Source organism: Theobroma cacao, chromosome 2 (genome assembly GCF_053813885.1).
Source record: "Theobroma cacao isolate CCN51 chromosome 2, ASM5381388v1, whole genome shotgun sequence".
NCBI lineage: Eukaryota > Viridiplantae > Streptophyta > Magnoliopsida > Malvales > Malvaceae > Theobroma > Theobroma cacao.
This window is the reverse complement of record NC_142640.1, coordinates 50,441,407-50,466,743: the sequence shown is the minus strand read 5'-3', so window position 1 is coordinate 50,466,743 and position 25,337 is coordinate 50,441,407. Positions and strand designations below refer to the sequence as shown.

At 36.9% G+C, this 25,337-nt stretch overlaps 6 protein-coding genes across 10 annotated transcripts; 1 reads left to right on the top strand and 5 right to left on the bottom strand.

Annotated features, from left to right (window-relative positions):
* Position 1: 1 nt before the first annotated feature.
* On the top strand, positions 2–1,873 carry AHP2 (Tat-binding protein 1(Tbp-1)-interacting protein (TBPIP)). Its single transcript, XM_007046205.3, has 6 exons — positions 2–166; positions 315–340; positions 665–932; positions 1,089–1,159; positions 1,276–1,464; positions 1,545–1,873. The coding sequence occupies exons 1-6, from the start codon at positions 139–141 to the stop codon at positions 1,641–1,643; spliced, it is 681 nt and encodes a 226-aa protein (XP_007046267.3). The 5' UTR covers positions 2–138; the 3' UTR covers positions 1,644–1,873.
* Positions 1,874–2,227: 354 nt separating this feature from the next.
* On the bottom strand, positions 2,228–7,697 carry LOC18610509 (Regulator of Vps4 activity in the MVB pathway protein). The gene is made up of 7 exons (XM_018115310.2): positions 7,674–7,697; positions 7,544–7,571; positions 4,322–4,581; positions 4,142–4,245; positions 3,893–4,064; positions 3,285–3,404; positions 2,228–3,172 (listed from the first exon to the last, which is right to left on the bottom strand). Exons 3-7 carry the CDS (start codon positions 4,505–4,507, stop codon positions 2,405–2,407), a joined length of 1,350 nt encoding a protein of 449 aa, XP_017970799.2. The 5' UTR covers positions 4,508–4,581; positions 7,544–7,571; positions 7,674–7,697; the 3' UTR covers positions 2,228–2,404.
* LOC18610508 (uncharacterized) lies at positions 5,634–14,369 on the bottom strand. 4 transcript variants are annotated; one of them, XR_016024865.1, is made up of 17 exons: positions 13,280–13,431; positions 13,077–13,157; positions 11,887–12,970; positions 11,621–11,802; positions 11,268–11,461; positions 11,030–11,098; positions 10,519–10,591; positions 10,255–10,411; positions 9,842–10,133; positions 9,646–9,760; positions 9,359–9,522; positions 9,112–9,186; positions 8,568–8,987; positions 8,134–8,198; positions 7,674–7,702; positions 7,544–7,571; positions 6,197–6,338 (listed from the first exon to the last, which is right to left on the bottom strand). XR_016024865.1 is itself a non-coding variant. In XM_007046202.3 (12 exons), the coding sequence occupies exons 1-12, from the start codon at positions 14,078–14,080 to the stop codon at positions 8,799–8,801; spliced, it is 3,081 nt and encodes a 1,026-aa protein (XP_007046264.3). In that variant the 5' UTR covers positions 14,081–14,369; the 3' UTR covers positions 8,436–8,798. The 4 variants fall into 4 exon arrangements, 1 of the variants encoding a protein (XP_007046264.3); XR_016024864.1 differs by lacking the exons at positions 6,197–6,338; positions 13,280–13,431 and adding exons at positions 5,634–6,002; positions 13,781–14,369 and having other exon boundaries at positions 11,887–13,157; XR_016024863.1 differs by lacking the exon at positions 13,280–13,431 and adding an exon at positions 13,781–14,369 and having other exon boundaries at positions 11,887–13,157.
* Positions 14,370–15,185: 816 nt separating this feature from the next.
* LOC108660569 (Copper transport protein family) lies at positions 15,186–16,209 on the bottom strand. Its single transcript, XM_018114597.2, has 3 exons — positions 16,198–16,209; positions 15,964–16,045; positions 15,186–15,857 (listed from the first exon to the last, which is right to left on the bottom strand). Exons 1-3 carry the CDS (start codon positions 16,207–16,209, stop codon positions 15,679–15,681), a joined length of 273 nt encoding a protein of 90 aa, XP_017970086.1. The 3' UTR covers positions 15,186–15,678.
* A 516-nt stretch (positions 16,210–16,725) lies between these two features.
* LOC18610507 (uncharacterized) lies at positions 16,726–18,082 on the bottom strand. 2 transcript variants are annotated; one of them, XM_018114596.2, is made up of 4 exons: positions 17,925–18,082; positions 17,675–17,826; positions 17,497–17,578; positions 16,726–17,034 (listed from the first exon to the last, which is right to left on the bottom strand). In XM_018114596.2, the coding sequence occupies exons 2-4, from the start codon at positions 17,789–17,791 to the stop codon at positions 16,871–16,873; spliced, it is 363 nt and encodes a 120-aa protein (XP_017970085.2). In that variant the 5' UTR covers positions 17,792–17,826; positions 17,925–18,082; the 3' UTR covers positions 16,726–16,870. The 2 variants fall into 2 exon arrangements, with proteins under 2 accessions (XP_017970085.2, XP_017970083.2); XM_018114594.2 differs by having other exon boundaries at positions 17,922–18,064.
* A 766-nt stretch (positions 18,083–18,848) lies between these two features.
* Positions 18,849–22,897, bottom strand: LOC18610505 (Agenet and bromo-adjacent homology (BAH) domain-containing protein). Its single transcript, XM_007046197.3, has 6 exons — positions 22,470–22,897; positions 21,329–21,414; positions 21,122–21,244; positions 20,159–20,989; positions 19,829–20,042; positions 18,849–19,733 (listed from the first exon to the last, which is right to left on the bottom strand). Exons 1-6 carry the CDS (start codon positions 22,759–22,761, stop codon positions 19,195–19,197), a joined length of 2,085 nt encoding a protein of 694 aa, XP_007046259.3. The 5' UTR covers positions 22,762–22,897; the 3' UTR covers positions 18,849–19,194.
* Between the last annotated feature and the right edge of the window lie 2,440 nt (positions 22,898–25,337).

Below are 25,337 nucleotides of genomic sequence, written 5' to 3'. Positions count from 1 at the left end.
ATTCAAGAATGTCATGCGGCGTCGTTTTAAATCCTACTACTACCTTATTTTGCCCAACGCTCCTCCATTTCGAGGCAAAACAAATTTCTCAGAGGACATCGACTTTCCCGCGCATTTGAATTGAAAATTCTCCGATCGATGGCTCCGAAATCCGATAGCGCCGAAGGTATCACCGCCGACTCTCTCTCTCTCCGTCTAAAGCTTCTTTGCTGATTTCCGACGCTGATTTTCAATTATAATTTCTCCCCTTATATTATCCTCATTGATCAAAGCTTGCCTCTTACGTTTATCCTTTTTCTAATTTTAATATGCAGCAATCGTGCTCAACTACGTGAACGAGGTAAGCTTCTTCTTTTTCTTCTTTCGTTTGCAGATTCCTATTAAAAATCTTGCGTTACTTGTTCTGGTTTCAATTAGGTTTAAATAAACTGATTGCTAGAGGAAACCGATTAAAGCTTAGATTTCTCTAACAAGATTGCATTAAGGTCATTGTTTTCGTGATTTTTTCCTGCCTCACTCACCTCTTCTTTTCTTCTTCTTGTTTCATTTTCTTGGCAACCAAACGGAGAATTTTTCTGTTTTTTGATATTTAGGTCCTTCAGCTGTAGTAAACCTAACTTGGGTTTGTTATTATTATTTTTTTTTTTTGGTTTTTCTAAACTAGCAAAATCGGCCTTTAAATTCTCAAAACGTGGCTGATTCTCTGCAAAAGTTTAACCTCAAAAAGGCATCCATTCAAAAAACACTGGATACACTTGCTGATAGCGGGAAGATTTCATTCAAAGAGTATGGTAAGCAGAAGATATACCTTGCCCGTCAAGACCAGTTCAATATCCCCAACAATGAAGAGCTTGCTTCTATGAAGGAAGAGAATGCCAAACTGCAGGAACAGCTCGAACAACAAAAGAAAGCAATCACTGGGGTTGAGGGAGGTAATAATCCTTGAACATCAGATTATTGTTCTTGCTGAAGGGGTAGCAGATACTCTTTCTAACATGTCAGCACTGGTCTTTAGATTCTAATCCTTTTGGTTATGTGAATGTTCTCGAATTGAGTTATGCAAGCACGGATGTATACTGTTGTTGCAGAAATTAAAATTTTGCAGTCAAATTTAACACTGGAACAGATATATGACAAGGAAGAAAAACTGAGGAAAGAGGTAAGGGTTATGGCTAAATTATGGAAGCTTTTCCTTTCACTTTGTAAAGATTAGCTGCAGAAATGTTTTAACCCAAACAAGTGGGAAAATTTTTTACGTTATTTATTATGCATCAGGTCAAGGAAATGGAGGACAAATTAGTTAAATTGCGTGGAGGAGTTACCCTGGTTAGGCCAGAGGAAAAAAGGGCAGTTGAAGCCATCTATTCAGAGAAAATGAGCCAGTGGAGAAGGCGTAAAAGGATGTTCAAGGATCTCTGGGATGCTATCACTGAGAACTCACCTAAGGATCTAAAGGAATTCAAGGTTCGAAAATGTCATTCTGTTGGCAAGAACCCACATATGGCGTCATAAAGGTTCTCTCTGACAGTGTTTAATGTTCGCAGGAGAAACTGGGAATTGAATATGATGAAGATGTTGGTGTGAATTTGCAATCATTCTCGGAGCTCCTTCAGCATGGGAAGAAGCGGGCCAGAGGCCAGTAACTTAACTCGTTCATCAACTCAGACATAGATTTTGGCATTTCCCTAGAGATAAATTAGTTCCAGATATTTGTAGATTTTTCATCGTTGTTAGATCTAAATCTTTACTTCTGGATCCTACAGAGTGAGTTTCACATTTCATAAGCATTACATGCCAATGTTTTGTCACGATATAAAATGGTGGATGATACTAGTTTTAATAGAATTACCTTTGAACAATATTACAAGCCAAAGCATTGTTCTATGAGCTACATATTAGATCACAGTTTGTAACCGTAACCCTTAATTGATCTACTTTTTTGCCTGTGGATGCATATGCATTTGCCTATATAGATGAATGATGTTTTTAACTTACATTACAGAGAAATGAATTAATGTTTCCACTAAGTAAATCGACAATTTTTATCACATTAGTTGAGGCTGCAAATTCATTCCCATGAAATGCACCTTTATTCCTTTGTGCCTTTGCCTGCTATATTCATTAAGCTTGTTCAAGCAGTGCTTGAATTCTGGTTTTAGAGAGTCTAAGCCTTGGGGATTATCCATATTTTGATTGTAGGTCGTATTATCTTTAGGAACTTTACATGTTTCTCCAAAATTTTCGCTTCACAAAAACTTTCAAAATCATTACAAGACAATTACATTGAGTTACATCTTACAAAAATTAACAAAAACAAATCAAAGAACAAAAACCAACCTGCAGATTCAACCAATGCTATCATGCAACTCACCAAACTTACAAACATTTAATATACCCATGCTCTTCAGTAACCCCGCACTTGTCTAGTCCTCACAGAAAAAGGCCCCTTGTTTATGGTAAAGTGTTGTTTACCTTTCATCTCAGAACTTTTGGCTGCATGTGCTGTGGGGTTCTCAGTTTCAGTCTCCACCTTCAGGCCGGCACGAAGGCTTGAAGGGATTTGCTTATTTGATGAGTACTGAAATGTCAGTCCAGTTTTTTCTGAGGGCTCATCATCCTTATCTGTATCTTGGACCTTGTCTTTTAGCTTCCTTGTGTTCATATCAAAACTCAAATCATGGGAATCATAGGTTTCATCGTCACTCTCATGAATAACTACTTCCTTTTCCAATAGCTTGATTGGGTCCACTTCGTCCAAGGACATTGTCCTAAGGTCCAGGGTTCCTTCTGCGGAACCTTCACTTGAAGGACTTGAGATTTCTGGTGTCTTCTTGTTCTGATTCAACCCCTCTGCTTGACCACCAAGATGAGTTTGCTTATATTTAGAATTAGATTCATGTCTGTCAGACACTCTTTTTCCTTGACTATTGGGACTGTTCTGATCATCAGGATCATGAGAATCAGACCGAGAGAGTTCCACAGCTGCTCTTGCAGCTGCTGCAGCATAAGCAGCTGACTCAAATGCTGCTTGAGCTGCATCAGCCACATCCCTGTACTTTTTCCTTCCTTTCATTGAATCAGTGAACTCATCATCATCTCCTCCAATGCCACCTGCCTTAGCTGATGTGTCTAGCTTGGGCTGGCTTTGCTTCTTGCTTCCGTCCAAATTTTCCTGTATCAATAACACAATAGCCATGCCATGAGTTTTCATTTCTATATTTTCAGCATATAACAAAAACTGATTTTTCTCAAAGCCTGTTGATCATCAATAGTAAATTGCATACCTCACTGGAACCAGAGGTCTCCTCGAACTGTAAAGCAATGCCATTCTCAGCAGCAATCTCCTTAAGAACATCCCTTCTACTCTTCAAGTCTGGTTGTCTGGTTGACAGCTTTTGTATAATCTGTATGACCCAAAGATCATGTTATTGCATACTGCAGAATTCAACTAAACACAATTCACAAAGAATAGCTAGGAGATTTTTATTACTATGTTCATTTATGCACATATCTCATATCCTTATTCTGTGAGAACCATTCATAACTCAAATTAATCATTTTAGCATCTTCCGTCAGCAACAGAAGTGGTTCCCTCTACTTTTCTGGTTTATCTGACTAGCCTAGTACTTCTTCACCAATACATACACTATGTCTTGCCACCGAGTGCAATCATATCAGTACTAAAACTTGAAAAACTGGTTCATCTCAGGAATGTTAACATATCCGATAACCAAACTATAAAGTGCCAATTAAAAATTTTTCAGGTCTTATTAGAAGGGACTGTTAGAATCTTCTTTCTTGTGTTGGGGTGATGGGGGGTTGGTGGGAGATTGACTAAGCATACAACTTCTGATCCTATCCAATTTGATAATCCGAATCAAGATTCTTTTACCTTAGTGTTCACTCCACAGTTGTTGCGCAACTCGATGGCACGAGCAGCGAATTCTTTGCCATAGCGAGACATGAAAACCCCACGAATCTCTTGAAGCTCGGGGAAATCCCCACACCTCGAAGATGCAAAGAGCAAGCCAGATATTGCCTCCTGAAGCTCGTCAGGGCATACCCTGCAAAAAAAATACAATTCCAGGGTTATCAAGAACTCTGACAGGAAAAAACAGGAAAAATGATCAACGAAACTAACCTGTCTTGCTCGATGAGATGGACCCTTTCGATGACGAGATTACAATACCCTTCCAGCATAACAAACACGTCCAACGTGTTTTGCTCCTTGATCACCTGCTCAACCTGTCCCAAAAAGAAACCCAGAGTTTAGCTCGAAACTAGAAAACAGAAAAAACAAAGAATGTAGATCAAATCTTACTCGAAGAAGAGCCCGATCATGTTGGCCAAGTTCAAGCATCTGCACGACATCAGAGCGAGCCTGGTTGCAACGGGACTGATGCTTGTTCTTGAAAACAGCAAGACGAGAAATGGCAAGGCTTATAAGTGACTTGAACTTGGAGGGTTTGAAGGCTCTTCCAAGCAGGGCATCAAGCTTCTTCCCCATAATAAGCCTGCTCCTTTTGTGACTGATGGATGAACAAACTGTTGAATCAGTCTCTCTCTCTCTCTGCGAGGCCTCTAACAGACAGAAGAGAACAAACAAGGTAAGGCTTGTTTCAACCTTTCTGTGCTGACGCGAGACAGACAGACAGACGACAGCGTGGTCTTTATGGTATTGTTTACGTGTTTTGGTGAGATTTCTTACATGCTAAGTCTATTTGAAAGAATAGCAGAAGGGTGGTAATTTGCCAGGAAAAACCATATGAGAAACCGAGATACACAGAGTAGAGACACGGTTGGGCCATCAATTTCCAGGAAGTGGGCGCCGGAACTGACTCTTTATGCCCCAGTTTTTGTTAGAACAGACGCAGGTCAGGGACGTGAAGAACAATCCGCATTGACCACAATTATTGCTACAGGTGCCATTAACATGCTTACCAGAGCTAAATTTACAACCAAAGCGTGCGTGGCACAAGGGGCCGGGGAGCGTGGGATGTCTATGGACCACGAGAAGCTTCTTAATGATTTCCCAGGGGCAATGAAGTCAGAAACGTACAGATTAAAATATGTGCTCCATCCGAGTTATCGTCTCATAAACCATCATTAACTTTATTTGCTTTGATGACCAAAGACAAGTTCATATGGTAGAAATACTGATTGACGCCTCCATCTCCATCCAGCTCTCTTCGCATTATTATTATTATTGATCTAAAGCCCATGCCGAGGGCAGCAGGGTTCTTTTTTCCTTTTTAATTTTTGTGGTCTTTAGATTAGAGAAAGAGAAATTACAGTTAATTATGTACTTAAAACGATTTTATCTTTGAACCACATATGACACATTTAACCTCATAATTAATTATATTATTATACCAATTCGTATAATATAATTTATCTAGCTCATACAAATTTATCATGTTGTAAGAATATCATCCATCCGTTTTCAACAATCATCGTATTCATGTTTATTTAATACAATACGATTACGTTATGATTGGACAGGCTACCACAAAGCTATGCAAATTAGAAGTCTAAGGCTTTAAGACAATGACTTTTAAGCTTGATGTGCTGAAACCGCGTTATGCATTGATTCACAATTAGGTTAAGAAAAAACAAACAAACAAACAATAAAATAGGATCGTGACAGTATGATTTCTGATGAACTCATACTAACAGTATGATTTACAACACCATTATTGCTTTCAAAATAATAAGATATTAATGATCTAGATCGTATACAAGTACAAAATTGTAAACTTATACGCAACAATACAAAGGCAATTACCCACAATGACAGGATAATCAATTCAGTAACCTTTTCTCAAAGGAGAGTGCCATGAATGCGAGGGTGAGATGAATTTCAGCTCATTCAGGTTGGCATACATCACAACCTCACAGCAGCAAGAACTCCAACTAATATAAACTAAGCTGCTTCTCAAAGTTTAAACTAACCTAAAACCACCCTACACCCACCATGTATCCTGATTCAACACCCACCCCACCTAAAAAGATTATACTGACAGTCAAATGATCCATCAGACACCCGATAACATGTAATCAAACCAAGAGCAATATAATGACACTTTTAATAGTGCAGTTCTCTAAACTTTTAATTATCATTTCAACATATTAAACCATAAAGTAACACAAGAAATGATGGACTCACACTTGGATTCAACTTAAAAATAGTAAAAGACACAAATCAATGTCATACGAATTATCATCATATAATTGGAAACAGGTAACCACGCTACTCACTGGTCAATCTAAACTATCAGGCACCATACAGAACAAAAAGAAATAGTGCTTCCCATCCAGCCAACCCGGACCACCATTGTCTAATTAAAATCCACATCATAGATTTAGCTTCCATCTCACAAGTTTACAAGATCAACAAAGTACAGAAAATAATTTTTTTTTTTTAAAAAAAAGGTACAGAAACCACAGGTAAGACAAGGAAGATAAAAACAGGGAAAGAGGAAAACAAAAATAATAAAGAACAAGAAATCAAAGAGGGATACAAGAAATGAACGTTAGACTCCATTAAAGTGACAAAGAAGAAAATGGCAATTCCCCCTTTCCATTGAAATAGGGAGGGCCTCGCAAAAAGCCAGCCTGTGTGCATTAACCAACCCATCACATCACAACCCTATATGCATACCTGATTGTATAGCAATCCTAGATAATAATAATAATAATATATTGCAATACTGTTCCTTACAAGAAAATAAAGGGAATATGTAAATAAAATTTCCTTTTCAATTTTTTTTTGCAACAGAAAAAACAAAGTCTTTGTTTTAAAAAGCTTTTCAGCAATCAAATTGAACCTTAACTATTATTACCTTCCCTTAAGGTGCACCACAGTGCCTCAGCAAGACATCTACATTCAATTCGAGAATTCTCTTGCCCTTAGGCTCTTAGGATTCTAAGTTGCTTTTCCAGAAGCTAGAAAAAATCCCCAGCAACACATTCAAGAAGATCACGCACTTTAAAACTCATCAATAATACTCTAAATGACAACCTTTGAAATTAAAAAGGTCCCAAATGGAAAAAGATTGAACAAATCATAGACTAAAATTAACAAGCACCAGAAACATGATGATAAAATTGAAAGACACATTTCCTTGTTCATTTATGAACTAAAATTAAAATCAATAAACTAAAACCAGATCATCTCTCCAAGCCTAATGAGTAAAAAATAAGACCTTACAAGGAATAAAGCTACAATAAGTAGGTGAGCCTCTTGTGACTTTGCAGCACTAATTTTATTGGTACACCACCTAAGTTTTACAGAAAGATTTTCAGCCATGAGTAATAAACTAGCTCAGCCAATTCATGAGAATTCGAGGGCAAATAAGACAGGTACAAAGTTAAAATCTCTAGTTATGGAGAGATGAGTCTGGCTTTGAGAATTAATAAGACAGATTTTAGAGCATGAGTCACACCAAGTTTCCAGAACATTTAAGTAAGGAACACCACTCAAGCATTCCTGAAAACGCACAATATAGACAATGCTGAGATAATGATATTGAAAAATACTTACAAGAGGTGGGAGGCACAGGTTTTACACCCTAAAAACAAAATAACAAAATAAAATCACATTAACACATTTATGGTTTCAACAAGATACGATTGCAAATTAATTCAGAGGAACTAGGAACGGGATTACTCACTGAGATGGACTTTCCCTTCAAGCTGACTCCTAGACGACCAGCGCAAGTGCCCCCAGAATAATTGAACCATGGATCAGATGTAATGCAATTTCATTAGGACATGCATATCTCTAGAAAAAGTAAAACGAACTTAAACAAAAAAAAAAAAACATAAAAAGCACTCAAATATAGGCTACCTAAATGAGCAGAAACCAACCACAACAGAAATGTATCACCAAGTAACCATTAAACCATACACAAGGTACAAAACAAAAAAATCGGGTGAAAGCAGACTATGAAAGAATGGAAGCAAGCATTCCTCATCATGCATTAAAACCCAATCATCCTTATACAAGCATGTCAGTAGGAACACACTCAGAAGCTATCAAAATACATCTCTCTTGCAAATCACAACAAAAAAGAATCAAGATAATCAATTTTTAGGGTGTCAAAACAGCTCCTAATAAACAAACCAAGGTACCTTCTCCTGGGTGCCTTTTAAGCATTTAAGCACTGGAGGGTTGCCTCAAAGCTGTAGCAGATATCCTGAATGAAAAATCAAATTAGACTTCCCAGGGCCCAAACAATTCTGATTAAATAGGGAAAAAAAAAAAACAATTGGCAACACGAAAAGAAATGGGACCAGCAAGCATTACAAATAATTAATGCAAAGGCAACCAACAACCGTAAAAGATCAGTAAAACTAAAACACAAGGCAAAAAGGAAAAAGGAAGAGTCACCTTGCCTAGTTTAAAGAACAAATTTTGTTCTATAAACCCATAGTAAACTGAATATATATTTTTGTCATTATTTTCCAACAAGTACGGCAGGAGAAAATATAATAACAAATTTTCACAATGGCCATAATCAAGAATGATTACAAGAGAGAAAAACGCCTTTGGCTAGTTGTCTTACAATAGAAAAAGTACATTCCACTGAAAGAATCGCCAGTAAAGTGTACTCCTGACCAAACATCACCCTTTTGACTTCAACCACGCCAGAAACTGTGTCCAAAGCTCTTAGTCCAGCACAGAGAAGATAAAGACAGACAATTCCCAATGATTAGATATCTAAATATCAGTTAGGTCATAATGTACAAATATCTAGCGCAACACATTTCTGGAGTCATAAAATCAGCAACATGTTTCACTTGCCCGTGATGAATGGATGAGCCAATGCCTGTGTTACTGTCATTCTCTTCTCTGGATCCAACACAAAAATTTTTTCTAGGAGGTCTTTGAAGTTGGCTACCATCTTGGGATCCTCACCAGGAAAGCCAACAATAATTGAATTGATATCTTTTGGCTTTATGTTAAGAATCATCCTCTTTATAGTCTGAAAGCAGGATTAGAATTGTGGTCAACACAACAGCAACCATGTCAATTTCTATCCAAGTTTCAAACATGTGACATTGATAAATGTTAAACATGTCAAAAAAAAAGAAAGAAAAGAACAACACCTTTTTAGTAACAGGATCCTCTTCTGTAGCATGAAAATTCAGATCTTGATCGAAGTGTTGTTCTGCAAATGCTCCCTGAAAAAAAAAACAAAAACAAAATTAGAATAAAAAACTATCAGCACAAGCCAAGAAAGTTATATAATACAAGTGAAGGTTAAATAGCAAATATGAAACCAAAAAAGTACAAAGGCAATGTACAATATATCTATCAGAAAATAAATATCACTAACACAAATTAGCAATGTACCTTACGCAGCATCTTCTTCGGAAAAGGGCCTTTTAGTTCCATGTGAAGGCGTAGCATGTCATTGTTTGTAGGACCAGGGAAAAGAACCTTTCCGGTATAAAGCTCATACAAACAGCAACCGACAGACCATATATCCATTGGATGATCATATGGCAAACCAAGAACTGCACCATGGAGAAATATGCATCAAAAACTATTACCATAGATATAATCATGTAAAGATTATCAAACAAAAGACAAAATCCTCCATCCACACTATAAACTATCAGCTTCATGTTACAACTTACTTATTTCTGGGGCACGATAAAAGCGGCTTACAAGATATGGTGTAATTTCATTTTTACCAGCAAACATGGCATTACCAAAATCGCAAAGCTTCAGCACATTTTTTGCCTCATTTACCTGAAAAGAAGAGCGATAAGTTAAAAAGAGAAATCAATTCAAAAAATAAACTACAACAATGGATAAATAGAAAAGACATACCAGCATATTATCAGGCTTTATATCACAATGAAGAACACCACAATTTTTGAGATGCTTAAGCGCAATAAAAAGTTGCTTAGCATATGCTCTGACAGCAGTTAGTTTAAGACCAATATTGCGACCAAACTTTTTGAGAACTTCACGCAGGTTCATATGAAGCGACTCAAAAACTAAACAGAGATGATTCCTGTACTTGAAACTTGAAAGAAAACAAACACAATGGCGCTTATTGTCTGGATCTGCACCTGCCAATTTTTTCAATATTTGAACCTCCAGCTGACCAGCCTTGTGCCTGCATCAAACCATTATTAATACAAGCAAGTAGTAAAATCAACAAAATCAGAGAACTTGATATAATAAAATAAAAAAATTTACAAACATAAGCATCAATGAGCAGGCAACTGATCACTCACATTGTTTCATTATTACGAATGATCTTTATAGCCACTTCTTCAGGATCACTAGTACCAGCCTTAAGATCCTTTGCACGTACAACAGTTGAAAAAACACCTTTGCCATGAGCAGCAGTCACTTCATATCGGCTGTCAAGTAGCTCACCAAACCGATAGCCTAGACAGGAAAACCACAGTTATACTAATACAGACATATATCTGAGAATTTGGTTTGAATATATACATGTGTGTATTTAAATTACAACAATAAATCTAAAAACTTACTATAATATCCTTCTGCATCATCCCAATTGTCGTGAAGACCACTCCTTATAACCAGCAAGCCATCACCTTTACCCTGCAAATACACCATTTACAGACATTCTCAGCCATATCATCCTAGCTCTCAATTTACATATGCTAAGACAAAACAAGTGAACTTATTTTCCACTGGAAGCACCTTGTTAAGACTCGCTAACCCATCCAAAAAGTCAATTATGTTACAAAAGCTTCTCCAAAGCAAAAAACACAAGAAAAGCAAATGACAAACCAAATTGCAAACATGGTTAGACCAGCACACACAGTTATTTATCAGGCTTGCCTTTAGCAATCAACTTTATGCAAAGGATTAATTCACTTCATACCCTTGTAGCATATCATCATCAGAATCATTATATAATGTCAAGAGAACTGATTCAAGGTTAACAAGAAACCATGGAGTGGAAACCAAGTTGTTCAACTCATAATTATATAGAGATACAACACATAAAAGCAAACAGCCAAATGTGATTCATACCAATTTACGAACTCCAGTAGGTGTTTCCCCAAATATATCATCACAGAAAATATCATCTGATCTCTCACTCTGCACAAAAAATTAAATAAAAATTATGCATCTCAAAAACCTAAGAAAGCAAAGGCCAAACTACAGCACATCCAAATTAAGATATTAAAAAAAGAATGCAGGTTCAGGAAAAAATAGTAAGTTGAGATGATATAAGATTCAAATGTCATAGAATAGAAAACCAATGCACCTTCGGGGTACCCTCACCAAGCCCAGCAGCACCAGATGTCCTCTCAGCAGCAGCATGCCCATTTTCTGGAGGTGACTTCCTAACTGACAGTGATGGGTCAGCAACAATGAGATCTCCATGTCCACCACCAAGAACATCTGGACCAGTGTTACCACCATCGACTGTTTGCCCACGGTTCTCTACAGGCTCATTATCTGGTTTAGATTACGAAATTATTAGGCTATTTAACAGCCTCAAAAACAGGTAACACAGAATATAAACATAGTATTAGCCTAGATCAAAGCTCAATTACAACTTACAATTAAGGCTAAAAAAATTAAGTCAGCAAAATAAAATAAATAAATAATAAAAACCTTTATTCACATCCTCTGAATGAGACAGAGTCTGCTGCTGTAAATGCTGATTCTTATATTTCTCTAAGATGGCTTGTCTTCGCTTCCTACTTTCCTCTTTAATCCTGCTGAGTTCATCCTCTTCTTGTTCAGCAAGTTTTAATGTAATCCTTTCTTCAAAATCATCTTGCTCCTCTTCATCTCTGCATCAATCAAAAATATACAAAATAGTAAGCTAATGAGAGAACAAAATAACATGAAAAACATCTTTTTCTGATAACCAATACCTTTTTCTTTTATCTGCATCTCCTTCCAATGGATCACTGTTAGAACCATAAACCTTTTCTGTTTCATTCTTCCTTCTGTCCCGGTAAGTTTCAGTTTCATCCCGTTTCGGGAGCTTATAATTCTTATACCTATCTCGATCACTATAGCCATCATTTTCAATCTCCATGTCCCTCCCTTTATCCCTACTCCTGTCACTTCTCCTCTCCCTCTCTCGCTCTTGGTTCCGTTCTTCATTTTTTTCCTTTTTCCTATCTCTTTCTCTGTCATTAGCTTTACTACGATCCCTGCTCCAATCCCTTTCCTTCTTCCTGTTCCTATCTCTATCCAATTCCCTATCCCAGCTCCTATCAAGCACCTTCTCCCTTACCCTTCCACTCTCTAGATCCCTATCCCTGCTTTTCCCTCGCTCCTTCTCCCTTGTCCTTTCACCCTCCAGTTCTCTATCCCTACTCCTTTCTCGCTCCTTCTCCCTTCTCCTTTCACCACTCATGTCTCTATCTCTGCTCCTTGCTCGCTCTTTCTCCCTTCTCCTCTCACCATCAATATCTCTGTCCTTGTCCCGGTCCCTTCTCCATTCAATATCAATCTCCCTCTCTCTGCTTCTTTCATGCTCCTTCTCCCTTCTTCGTTCCCTGTCTATCTCCCTCTCCCTGCTCCTTTCGCTACCTCGTGTCTCCATACTCTGATGCCTTTTTTCGCCTACATATCTGCCATAACTGACACTTCGTTCCCTATCATCACCCCTTACAGGGTTTCTACTACTGTGCCGTCCATCCCGACTAGGATCTCGTTCATGGTGGCGGCTTCTTTTCAAAAGAGCCTCCTCATCTACAATGCTTTGGGAACGTGACCTTTCTCTAGCAAGATCATCTGACTCAGATCTAGTCCTAGTATAATCGTGATCTCTCGAATCAAAAGGTGAGCTAGCTGATTTCTTGTACTTTTCCCCAGAACTTTCAGAGGACAATGACTTTCTCATGTCACTTGGCTTCGTGTCATTAGCCTCTTCAACATCCTCATGGTAACTTATTTTCTTGCCACTTCTTGAAGGCGACCTAGACTGCCGATGCCGCCTTCCATCCTCTACATTATATTTAGAAGGGAAATCCCCATTGATATGACCATCAGGGACAACTCTATAGGCTAATTCTCCTTGAGACTCAACACTTAAATTTCTAGACAAACCAACCTGATTTTGATTCCTCTCACCGCTGCTGTCACCACTCTTCCTTACTTGCTCATCCACAAAATTACTATTTTCACCAACTCCCTGCCAAAAAGGAAAATGCAAATAAAAATACTGAGTGCACAAATTCACTATGCATCATTCTGAAAAGCTGAAAGAACAGTAATTACAAACATATATATGCAATAACTGTAACTAGCTCTTACAAATGAATAGTAAGCCACCAGTCTCCATTGAAACGCCTAGGGATACTTCTTTTTGCAATTCACACATGTTCTTTGTGCAGTAGTGCATATGCATGGGATATCACTCAGTAATCTAACAAGCTCTCACAAACCAAATATTCATTATCCCAATTCCATTAAAAAAAAGTAAAATCAAATCACATGATAATTTCCAACAAAGGTCCTCCTTCAGGCCACTGAGAAAAAAGGGTTCAATGAAAAAAGTCAGATTTTTCACACTTAGTCAGCAACAAAACTTTTTTCAAGCACTTCCCAACATTCAAATTTCAAAATTTGCTTGATAAAATTTAAACCAAGCAAGGGGAGAAACGATTTAAATTCTTTCCCAATAAACTAAAGACAAGCCCAAATTATTTTTCCCCATTTCCTCAGTACCAAACGACAATAGGTAATACAATAATATTAACCACGAAGAGAAAAGCCGTGACGAATTAAAACAAGCAAAGGGTAAACATAACACACCGGATTGGGAACACCGAGGCCTTCACGAGATTCAACGACCTTGATTTCAGCCGCCAGTTCCTCATCAAGAATCTCTCCTTCCTCGACGTCATCATCAGGTCGAGGAACCGAAGGGGGAAGAGGGAGGGGATCTTCGACACCATCTTTGCCCTCATCTTCGTGCTTCTTGCTGCGGTGGCGGTGGTGACGGTGTTTGTGGTGGCGATGCTTGTGACGCTTCGAGGATTTATCAATTTCCTCGTCGTCGGACGGAGAACGACGGTGCTTTCGGCGATGAGAATCTGGGGTGTCGCTAGCCATCGAAAATTAATTGGAAGAAAACCTAGGTTTAGGGTTAGGGTTTTTCAGCGTCTGATTTTTCTTTTATTTTTCTTCAACGTCTTTTGGAGCCAAAGGAAAGGGAGTTCACCGGTGAAATTGGATTTCCTTTGGTTTTTGTGTTGCCTGATTTGGGGGGATCGCAACTCGCGCCGCACGTGCCGGGTTAAAACGTGTCGGCGGCTCGGCTTTTCACTGGTGGATTAAAGTTCCGGCGATCGAAATTTTCAGTTAGCGGTGAAATTTGCTATCACCAAATTTGAGGAGTCTCCAAAATATAACGAAAAGGGCTTCCTTTTGTTTATATGAAGTGAGGCAGACCACATTCAGGGTTGGGTTTGAGGCAAACCCAAGCCTCTAAGGTAACTAGGCTTATTTCCTTATGGAAATAGGAAATCGTTAACTGGGCCTTAGGCCCAACCCGAGCTAATTTGGATCAAGACAAGTCATTGATGGTAACAATATCAGCCTCATTTTCTGGTTTATAGGTGAACATTTGATCGGTTCGATTTTAAAATATTAAAATTTGAGTTAATTATATTTTTATAAAAAAATAATTAAAATCAATTTATAATAATAAAAAATTAAAAATAATTGAAATCGATTTACTTTTATTTAATCAAACTGTTATTTCGGTTTGAATAGAAATACTTTTAAATTTATTTTAATATTTTTATATGTAATTTATTTAATACATATATTATTAATGATTAGCTTTTTAATCATTTCGGTTGTAAACTTTAGATATTAAAAATTGATCGAAATAATTAAATAAATTACTACGCTTAACCGATTAATCGAACTCAATTAATTTCGATTTAAATCGATTTATACTTATCTTAATCCTATTCGCATTCCTATCTTTTTTTCCCTAGGATACAGATATGACTTGTTGTTAAGCTTGAACGAAGTGGAAGGCATTGCCATCAAAGAAAGTGTAAGTTTTCCCCTGGAAAAATACAGAAAGAGAATCAAAATTATTGTCCAAAATTAGACTTTCCCATTTGCAATTCATGATTTGTTAGGATGAGAAAGTGCCGTGAGAGCGCAATTTCAGCAATGGGCGATGGAGGGACATCATGAAAAGTTGGAAAAATGCATCATTCCCTGGATCTTTGCCTGCCTCCAAAACAAATCAATGATTAAGCACAAAGACCCAAGGACAAAAGCAAGTTTGTTTAATCCACTCCGAGGGGATGAATAGCAGTATGGAAATCTAAGATAATGCTACACATTTTCTATGTTCGGAATCATCTGCTGAAAGTGTCCATTGTTCCTGGCAAGCAACAAGAGTTTTGGGAGCAGACAGCTAGAATCCCGGTTTTTACTGAACATTGAATTATGGTCACATTCTATGGTAATCCTGCAGAACCCTTTTCTGTCAAAAGCTTTTCAAGGTATGATACGGACTGGCTTTCATTGTTCCTGACAAGAAACAAGAGTTTTGGTATCAGATAGCTAGAATCCCAGTTTTTACTGAACATTGAATTATGGTAACAATCTATAATAATCCTGCAGAACCCTTTTCTGTTTTCATGGCTTTCATAGCCTGACATAAAACTTGAAAGAGTTGAGCACAATCACTGGCTGCTGACCATCGGCGTTTGGTCTGTTTGTTCTTCGCTGATCTCCTGGATTTCCAGTATCTCTACTCTACGGTTCATCCTCTTTCTTATCTTTATTGCCACATCTGATGGTCCAAACCTCCCGCATATGCTTACCCTGCATTGCTGCTTCTCGATCACATGTGTCTCTACTTCTTCAATGTGAAATGACAGAAAAGATTTTCAAGTTCATGAACGCAGAAAAACTGAAACTTGTCCAAATGGAGGGGACATTTTGAAGTGTGTTAATGGAGAACTTACCTTTTATATTAAGAAGGATTCTTCTCATTTTCCTGTAACAGCCATGGCAGTCTATGTTAACTCTCATCACCATGCAACAGAGCTGCTACCATACAAAGAAAAAAACAGAAAGTGTCATTAGTATTGAACTCTTCTGAAATTTAGTGAAAAAAGATCAGTGTGAGCTAATATCTAGCTTTGAATAAGCAGGGAAATGAGAAGAAATGGCTCATGAAGATGCTGTCTTAAACTTGCCCTTCCTGACATGAACTTGGGAACTGAAAAGAATTGAAGATCAATGATTGGAATTGATTTTGATGGTATTTCGAAAAAGTTTTAGAAAAGGAAATGTGGAATTTAGAGAATTCAAGGGATCAAGGACCAAGAATATCTCTACTTTTGGCTCTATCATAGGAATTTCTTTGCTGCATTTTGGAATCTGATTCTGCCTAGACCAGCAGAAAAGCTGCAAACTTGGTTAATTAACCCATAACTTGAATACCAAGTTTTCTTTACTTCCTAACAGAAAATTAAGAGGGAGCATCCTTTCATGAAAATGCTGGGTTACCCTGCACAGGATTGTGAAGTATCCTTTTCTTATTCACAAAGATTTCTGGTTGCATTAAATTTTAAGCATCAGTTACCTTGGATTTTGGTTTTCCTGAAAGACAAGTATCAGAAATAGGTTTCTTCAATTAGAAAAGATCATGAACTTGGCTGATCAATTCAGACACATCCAACCATTCACTGTGTTTCTATATACATTGCCATTCAAGTGAGACATTACCAAAAACCAGAACATAACTGCATGTATTATTCTTTTTTATTTTTTGTACAACAGTAGGTATATATACAGAGAATTAAGGCTACAACAAACAGTCTTTATACAAAAAATTCTGTAGCATGTTCGATGTTTCTTGATAGGTATTCACCTCCGGGAAGAGCGAAAAATCCTCTTGATCATGGCCATTGTGCTTACAGGATTCCTGTAAATAACAGGAACCTGCCTTGAAGCTAAGTTAACAATACCAGGGTATCTACAAGTGAGTGTCACCTTCTTCTCCAACACATTCACCAAAACAGAATCTGTGTCTGCCAATCCAAAAGAAGAGATACAAATTCATGAAATTTTCTAATTCTGGGTTAAGACCATGATCCTGGCTAAATCTGATGCAACTAACTATGATGTAATATGTCATTATATAAACTTCACTGTCATACAAGGTGTTTTGTTTTTCTTTCTTTCCCTTTTGTTGGATTAACAGTGTCGAGAGCCGTCTTTACCTTACTAAAGACAAAGAAAAAGGCATCAAGCATAATTTTAAAGAAACTTTTACAAAATCAAAAGTTACCCTTCCCAATTTCCAGACATTTTCGACTCGTTTCTGTTTCCTTAAAGAAAGTTCTACCAAGATGACTTCTTTGAAACTAGATACTCCATACAGTACTTCACCATTGTTCAAACTCCCTTGTCATCTAAAGTTCCTCGGAATCGCATTTCATGAAGCTGAAATATATCTAATTAGCACAGTTAAGATATTGAAGAACACTTACCATTCATTCTTGACATTATGTCTGCTATTCTTCTTTGACACTCTGCACATCGGATATCTGCTGAGAGAACAACTTCGTGGACCTGTTCGTCAGCAAAGAAGCAAAGAAGTACCAAAATCTCTTAGGAACTTCACTCAACAGGGAATAAAAAAAGAATACAGAGAGAGAGAGTACAAACAAGAGGCATCGATAAGGATTCAACAGAGGCAAGGCAAGTTCCAGGAAGCAACAAGCTCTTTGGCTTGTTGAGTTCAACTCTCGGGACCTCCTTCTTAGCCTGACCAGGAAAAACCATAGCTTCTCTATGCCTTATGTAAACACTGAAAAGGTCTTCATACAGAAGAAGAAGAAGGTACCAAGGTTCAATCCCAAGACTGCAAGAAGGAACCGAAAAAGGGAGAATGGAAAAGGATCTAAGAACACACCACCTCCTGCCTCCTGTTGTAGCTGCTGAACTACTGATGGAGCAACCCCATCTCTTTGAGATGCTTCAGTTTGGAGGGTGAAGAAAGAGCATCTCAAGCCGATAACAAGAAAGTGGAAAGGGTCTTTCTTATGCTTAGTTGAAAAAGATGCTTCAAGGTGACCCACACCCAGCTTTTTCCTGTAATTTTTTCTCATCCGTAATAATTCTTTAAAGAGGTTGCTTATTGCACCAAACTCATATCCCATGTCCAACTTTTAGTTCATTTAATCCATCATGTCATAGTTAGATTATGTACGACCTCCCACAAAGAAACCACTAGTGAGATTTGCTTTAGAATAAGACAGAAACTCTTCAGAATTTTAAGAGGATCTTCCCTAAATTGCCCCAACTCCTCTATACACTTAAAAGTGATTGTTTATTTAGCAAAATTAAAAGAAGAAAAATGGCTGGTTCTTGTTTCCAATTGAAATAAATTCCCAATTTTATAGAAAGAAAGAACTCCTTTATTAAAAGCGTAATCTTTTAGTTTCTAATCAACAGATAGAATGGCCCAACAATGGAAAGTGATAATGACAGGGATTAAACTCCTTAATATTGATATTTACACGACAACTACTAGACCCGCAATGGTTTTTCCTAAACGATGTCGTTTTTTGAAAGGTGGGAACCACTGCCATTATTCTGCCTATGGACTGATGCTCTCTGTACGAAACATAAGATCAGAAACAGTGTGAACAGTCCTGGAATTGGCAGCTAAGACTAAACAAAATTCCTACCAACGAAACAGAGTTGCTGCACAGGGGAACCAAAGTTCACAAAACAAGACATTAAATGTTGTCGACTGTCGAGAAGCCACGCAATGCTGTTCGCAAGTTACAATTTGAGACCATTTAACCCAAAGAGCTCGCAGTTGAAACATGCAACAGAAGGAAAGTGTAAATTTTTATTACCAGACAAATGATATACAGATTACATGAAAGCAGGAATCCTTCTGCAAACATCCTAAACAAATCAGGCTGAGTAGGTTAGAGATCTACGAGGTTAGTTGTGCTGCATCCAAAATTGTGGCCTGAAATCTGTTAGACTCTAGTTAGAGACCCAAAGGGCAAAGTTACATACAAGTACATAAACGAGGAGATGGATACCATGGACCTCTCAAATGAACATTTCCAACACAACATTGCATCCAGGAGGAGCACTATATGAAGGAAAAGCAAATCGAACTAAAAAACTGAGAGCAACACGTCCAAATCTCCAATGAGAAAAGTCAATCACCTAGTCATAACCAAGCTTGTTAGAGGCGGCACTACTGAAGAACTGAATAAGGGATCACCCCTGTACTTGCAGTTATCATTATCAAGTTTTAAGGATGCAGGGATCAAAAATCTTTCACAAGTAACAGACCGTGTAACTTCTGCAGTGCTTTTGATACGTTTACAACCGCAATTCTGCTTCTGTACAGAGGTCCCAGTCCCACGTCTTCTCTTCCTAGATGACTTCCACTTCAACTGGGAAAGCAGATCATCCTTCGAAAGATCTGGAACAAGACCCACATCTTTTGCCCTGTCATTTCCAGGTTCAACAGGAGAATCATTACAACCAATGGTGGCACCCTTAGCAAACTGTCCACCATCACCAACGGTGGTTTTGACCAAATTGCAATCATAGGATTTGCCTGCATCTTGCTTTCTGCCCCTAAGTATGGAACTCACAAGATCATGCCTCTCCTTTATATTTATCCACCGGTTTCCCAGCCATTCCTGAGAAGGTCTTACATCACCACTGTCAAAGACTGATTCCCGCTTTTCTCCTGCAAATAATATAACAAATCAGAGCTGGAAAAAAAAAACTAAAAAACAATACAATATCAAACATTTACATTCAGATTTGAAGTATTTTACAAACCTGGGAAATAAACATGAAGTTTATCTTCTGAATCCTTCTTAAAGACAATGCCTTCCCACCACCCACCATGCCACCAGACATCAACAACTGACCCAACATCAATACATGAAGCACTGCCTTTAGGGTTTTGTGGAGATGGACGTATAGTTGTTCTTCCACCAAAGCGGATACCCATTTGATCAGGAACAGCAACCCTAGACGCCAAAATCCATTCCTACAACATAAAACCATGAACCATTTAGCAACTTCAGAAGAAAGGGTCAATAATATGAGTTTCATTATTACTACATCCTGTTAAGTCCGTAAATTAAAAACAATAAAAATATATACCTCTAATTTATTAGCTTCATCAGCTGCATCCTGAAGGTCTTGGTATTGCACCTTCACCTTATCTTTGTGCTTCTTGATTATCAGAGCTCTAAACCAGCACCCCCTAATACCACTATCTTGAGCTAGTATTTCAACCTGGGAACCTACTTTTAAATGCTGAGAAAAATTTTGCTTAGCCCCATCAGCAGACAAGAATGCAGAACTCCCTCCACTTAAACTGAATGATTCAGTTCCATTTTTTCCATTCCCCATATCTAGCACATCTGCACATGATGCATCCATTGACTCTCTGCTGCCACTGAAATGCAAGCACACATCATCATCTTTTGACTGACGATATTTCTTTCTAGGCCTGATCCCAACACCATCATCAACATTCCAATCTGCCTTCTGGTCATCAGCACGTTGCTGATGACTCACGCAATCATTCGAGAGAGAAAGACTATACATATATCTAAGTATATCTTGTTTCCAATAACCCTTAACTTGAGTCACATCAAAAGGCTTGACATCATCATTTTCGAACTGCTTGCAGCATACAAATGGCTCCAGCTGAGTATGCATTGCCTCGTTCAAATATTTCTTGAAATGCTCAGGACTAAGGACAGTAGCCAATCCATCTATGCATTCAATACTGAGATCTTGAAGACAAAGAGAAGAGAAAATCTCTCTGGAATTATAATTGTGAGGCAAAACAATACCAACCTCATCAATTTTGTGAAACCATCGTACCACAACCATCTTGTTGCCTTTAGAGTCCTCATACAAATCTTCCAAGTACGCAACAAGTCGTTTATCCTCCTCAGCTAAGACATAGACAAAGTCGTGAATCTGAGAAGGTTTTAGGAGAATGGAACGGAAAACGCCAAAAATGAGTTAGATAATGAAGCCATAGAATGCACAAAACCTTAAATGACAAAGCACAAAAAAAAAAAGAGGATTAATAAAGACAATTACACTCACCGAAATTATTACACCATTCCTACGGAAGGACTGATAATGTTTTCTTTTTTTCCTGCATGTCCATGAAAAACCTAACCAAAATAATTCTTTAGTATATTGGCCCAGCTTCCGTGATTGAAAATCCTGTAGGAGGGACAAATTCAGATATTATCACATGAATTTTATAATGGCCAGAAGAAATCCACAAACTCATAAAAGCATCCATACCTTGAGGGCTCCAAAATCCAAATTGTTCACATCTTTGCCATAACGAAAGCCATCAACCGAACAATATGGCTCATGAGAAGGTAAATCTGTAAATTTTAAATAACAATTAGCAAACACAAAGATGTATATTCCACGCCATGAGATTACTCGCAAAAGAAGAAAACCACAGAAAGACCAGACGAGAAAAGACACTGATACTCCAGAGAGGACCCAAGCAAAAACCAGATGCACACAATAATAACAGGTAATATATATCTTAACAGGATTTTTTTTTAGCATTCAAAACGAATTAACAGCTGATTTTGTGGAGATGAAACTTTGTTTATTGAAAGATGTTGACCTAGATATTTGAGGGCGGTGACGCTTTCAATCAGCTCTTAAAAATTGAATTAGCATTCCTGCAGCCCAGATCATAGTCAGTTAACATTTACCACGGTCAAGGGTTGAACCAAATGGAACAACCCACGCCAACCACAGAAATACACGACCCCAGCCAAAACGAAAGCCCCCAAAAAAACCAAAAAAAAAAAAAAGGAGAGGGAGGGAGAGAAGAAAAGCCCCAGCTTACTTGAGAACAAGAAAACAAAAAAAATCTTCAGTGTAAAGGCCAAAATAAGCAATCAAGATAAAGGGAAAATATTTTTAAAAAGAAGAAATTTTACAAATCTTCCAATTGGTAAATATAAAGAAAAAAAACAATAAAATATCTCAGGCCGGCCGACACCTTCGTTTCTTCAGGCGAAAAGAACCAGCAAACTTGCAACGAAAATAATATATAAAAATTAAAAAAAAAAAAAACCATCCTGGGAAAAGCAACCAAAAAGCTTGATAATATTCATCAACCCGTATACCAAATTATATTTTAAAGAAATATCGAAATTTGAAACTAAATTAAAGCAGAGGAGTTTAAAAATCCAATACAGAAAAACTGCTTGTTTAAAAGAGAAAGCGAAAGCCCTAATAAAATCAAATCCCAACACAATCCTATCAATAATCACCAGAAACGCTCAGATCTAGCAAAAACCCTAATAATTTGAGCTCGCCGCAATCTCCAAAAACCCCTGAATCTCCAAAAACCCCTGAATCCGATACCTAAAGAATAAAAAAAACAGATAACAATAACAACAGTAACAGTAATTACCTGAAACGACAGAATTAAGCCAATCGACAACCTCCCTGCGAGACTTGAGCTTGTGAAAAGACGTCGAAGAGAAGAAAAGGGAACGATTCTTAATAGCGAAATGATAAGACATATGCCTCACGCTTTTCTCTTTCCCAACCACAGCCAGATCCGAAGCCCCATCCCTTTTCTTCAAATAATAATGAACCTCCCTCATTCCTTTATCGCTCGAAACATTCACCTCCTCCCAGCTTACATACGCCGCCGTGCTCGACGCAGGCGACGCCGCCGATGCCACCGCCACTCTCTCCATCTCTAATTCCAAGAAAGAAGAAGTTTCGAGAGGAAGATGAGAATTTTCAGATAAAGGAGCTTCAAATTCGTGCGAAAAAATAAATAAAAATAAAATTTTCGTGCGCTTTGAGAGGGAATTTGAAAATTTATATGCTGGAGGGTTTTGGGAGATTGGGAATCAACGGTGAGGATTACATATACGAGGATGGCAGGGGAGGGAAATCAATAGGAAATTTCGGGGGTATTGCCCGAAGAGTGGGGCAATTTTGGATTCCTAAAATACCCTTGATAAGGCTTTGGATTTACTTACCCCTTTGTTGTTTATTTTATTCGTCACATGTCGCATTGGGGAGAACAGGACAAAACACAAGTTGAGGGAAAAGGAGTAGTGGAGCCCGCAATTAGCGGTCTAGGAAAAGGTAGACGCTCTCAGTTTGATCGCCAGCTGTCGGATTTGATGTATTTTCTATTTTCAATTAATTATTTATATATAATTCAGTAAAAAAAATTTCCCCATTTTTACCTCAATTTTTTTTTAAGGATAAGATAAGTCAAAAATTATAATATTAGCACATTTCCTAATTTTTAGAACAAATTTTGAAAACAGAAAAAATAAATTAAGGATTGAATTGAAAATTTTGAAAATTGAATCAAGGATTTGGCTCTTCTTCATTATTATTTGTTTTCTTAAATAAGTAAATAGTTTTTCTATCATCTTACAATCCCATTATTTCATTACCAAAATTTAAATTTTAAAATTTTTAAAGATAAATTTCAAATTTTAATTGTTAAGATATTCATATTAAAACCCTTTTTAATGTGCTTATCATCATCATCTATCATTTAGGATTGAGGCATTAATTTTTCATGAATTATATATCTATATATATGAATAGTGATAATGGACATATTGAAATAAAAATACTAAGTGAATTTGTGTTATACAAAATATAGTTCAAATAGAGATAAAATTAAATGCTTTCAAAGTTTGATTTCGGTTTTTTTATAAAAGGAATTCAGTTTTTTTAATTTTAGAATTTTCAAAACATATTTCACCAAATTAATCATTTACACATCTTATTAAGAGAAAAGCATTTCATCTATAATTTTTTTTATTACTATCTTATATTTTTTCAATTACGGTAAAAATTTATGTAGAGATCCATCACACAAACATGACATATGTTTAGTTTTTCACTCAAAAAATTTATTTTATTAAATCGAATTAATAAAATAAAATATTAATCAATCTTAACGATTTTTCAATTGAACAAATATAATACATTAAAGTAAAGGTCGAATCTTTTTATTTATCCCATACCAAAAAAAAATATTAATCAAAATAAATGTTGAATACAAAATGTAAATATATCATTAAAAAAATTTTATAATCTTTTAATTCCCTTTATTTTTTTTTATATATTACTCTTTAATTCCCTTGTGTATTTACCATATAATCTATATTTTTTAAGGCATTAGTGAGACGCACGTTTGAACTACGCCTACATGCAAGGCATGCTTGCAACTAATATGGCGTTTTGTACAAAATGATATTATTGCTTCTTCTTTTTTTTTATTAAAGAAAGGTTGGAAGGTTCACTTGTAGTTATATTATTATATAAACAAATTATTGAATTTAGTGTCTCAAGTAATCAATTCATTTAAAATTATTTTATATTATAATAACAAATATAAAATTAAAGTTATTGAAAATAAAAATAGATATATTTGATTTTAAAAAATTTTAAAATGAAGTAATCGAAATAGGTTTTAAAATCAAAATAATTAAAATTGACTTATATTCCATCGGTTCAGTGGATTTTAATATTTTTTAATTTTAGTATATATTAGTAACATTTATATAATATACATTATATGTACAAAATTTTGAAAAATATTTATTAATAATGATTAGTTTTTGATAAATTTAATTATAAATTTTAAATACTAAAAATCATCTAAAAAATAGAATCAAATTATAAATTAAAATCACAAATCGAAAACATATTCGGTCGGATCCGAATTAATTTTCACCGTTAAAGTGAAAACGGCAGCATTAACCGTTGATAACCGTTTCTTACCGTAACGTTATCGAGGCCCTTTTGATAATTAAAGGTAAAAAAAAAAAGGGCTAAAAATAGAGCGGGACAAGTCCCATCAAGGCCGTCCTGCTGATATTCTTTTCTTTCTTTTGGTCCCGTCCTTTAGCAGCCACAATGGAATACGGAGAGAGAGAGAAACAAATTTTAATACGGCAGATTGTACTCTCCACCGCGCGATTCCATCTGACCATCTGACGGGGCAAATCAAGTGGTTGCGGCGCAGCATCAGCATCGTCATGCTTGGTTTTCAATAGCAATCTTAACAATACCCACCGAATGAAGGCAAAGGAGATGACGTGGTCTATCCGGCATGGCGCCAAAATGACAGCTAAGCCGGCCCGCGTATGTGGGACTTATCTTATTTTCTCATGGCGGGAGGTTTGAAAACAAATTCTGACCGGTCGCCTTTGCTCAAAGGGAAGGGTTGTTTCCACAGGTATTTGCCGGTAACCAGAGACAAAATGCTCTTCATCCAATTTTAACGGGCCAGTGC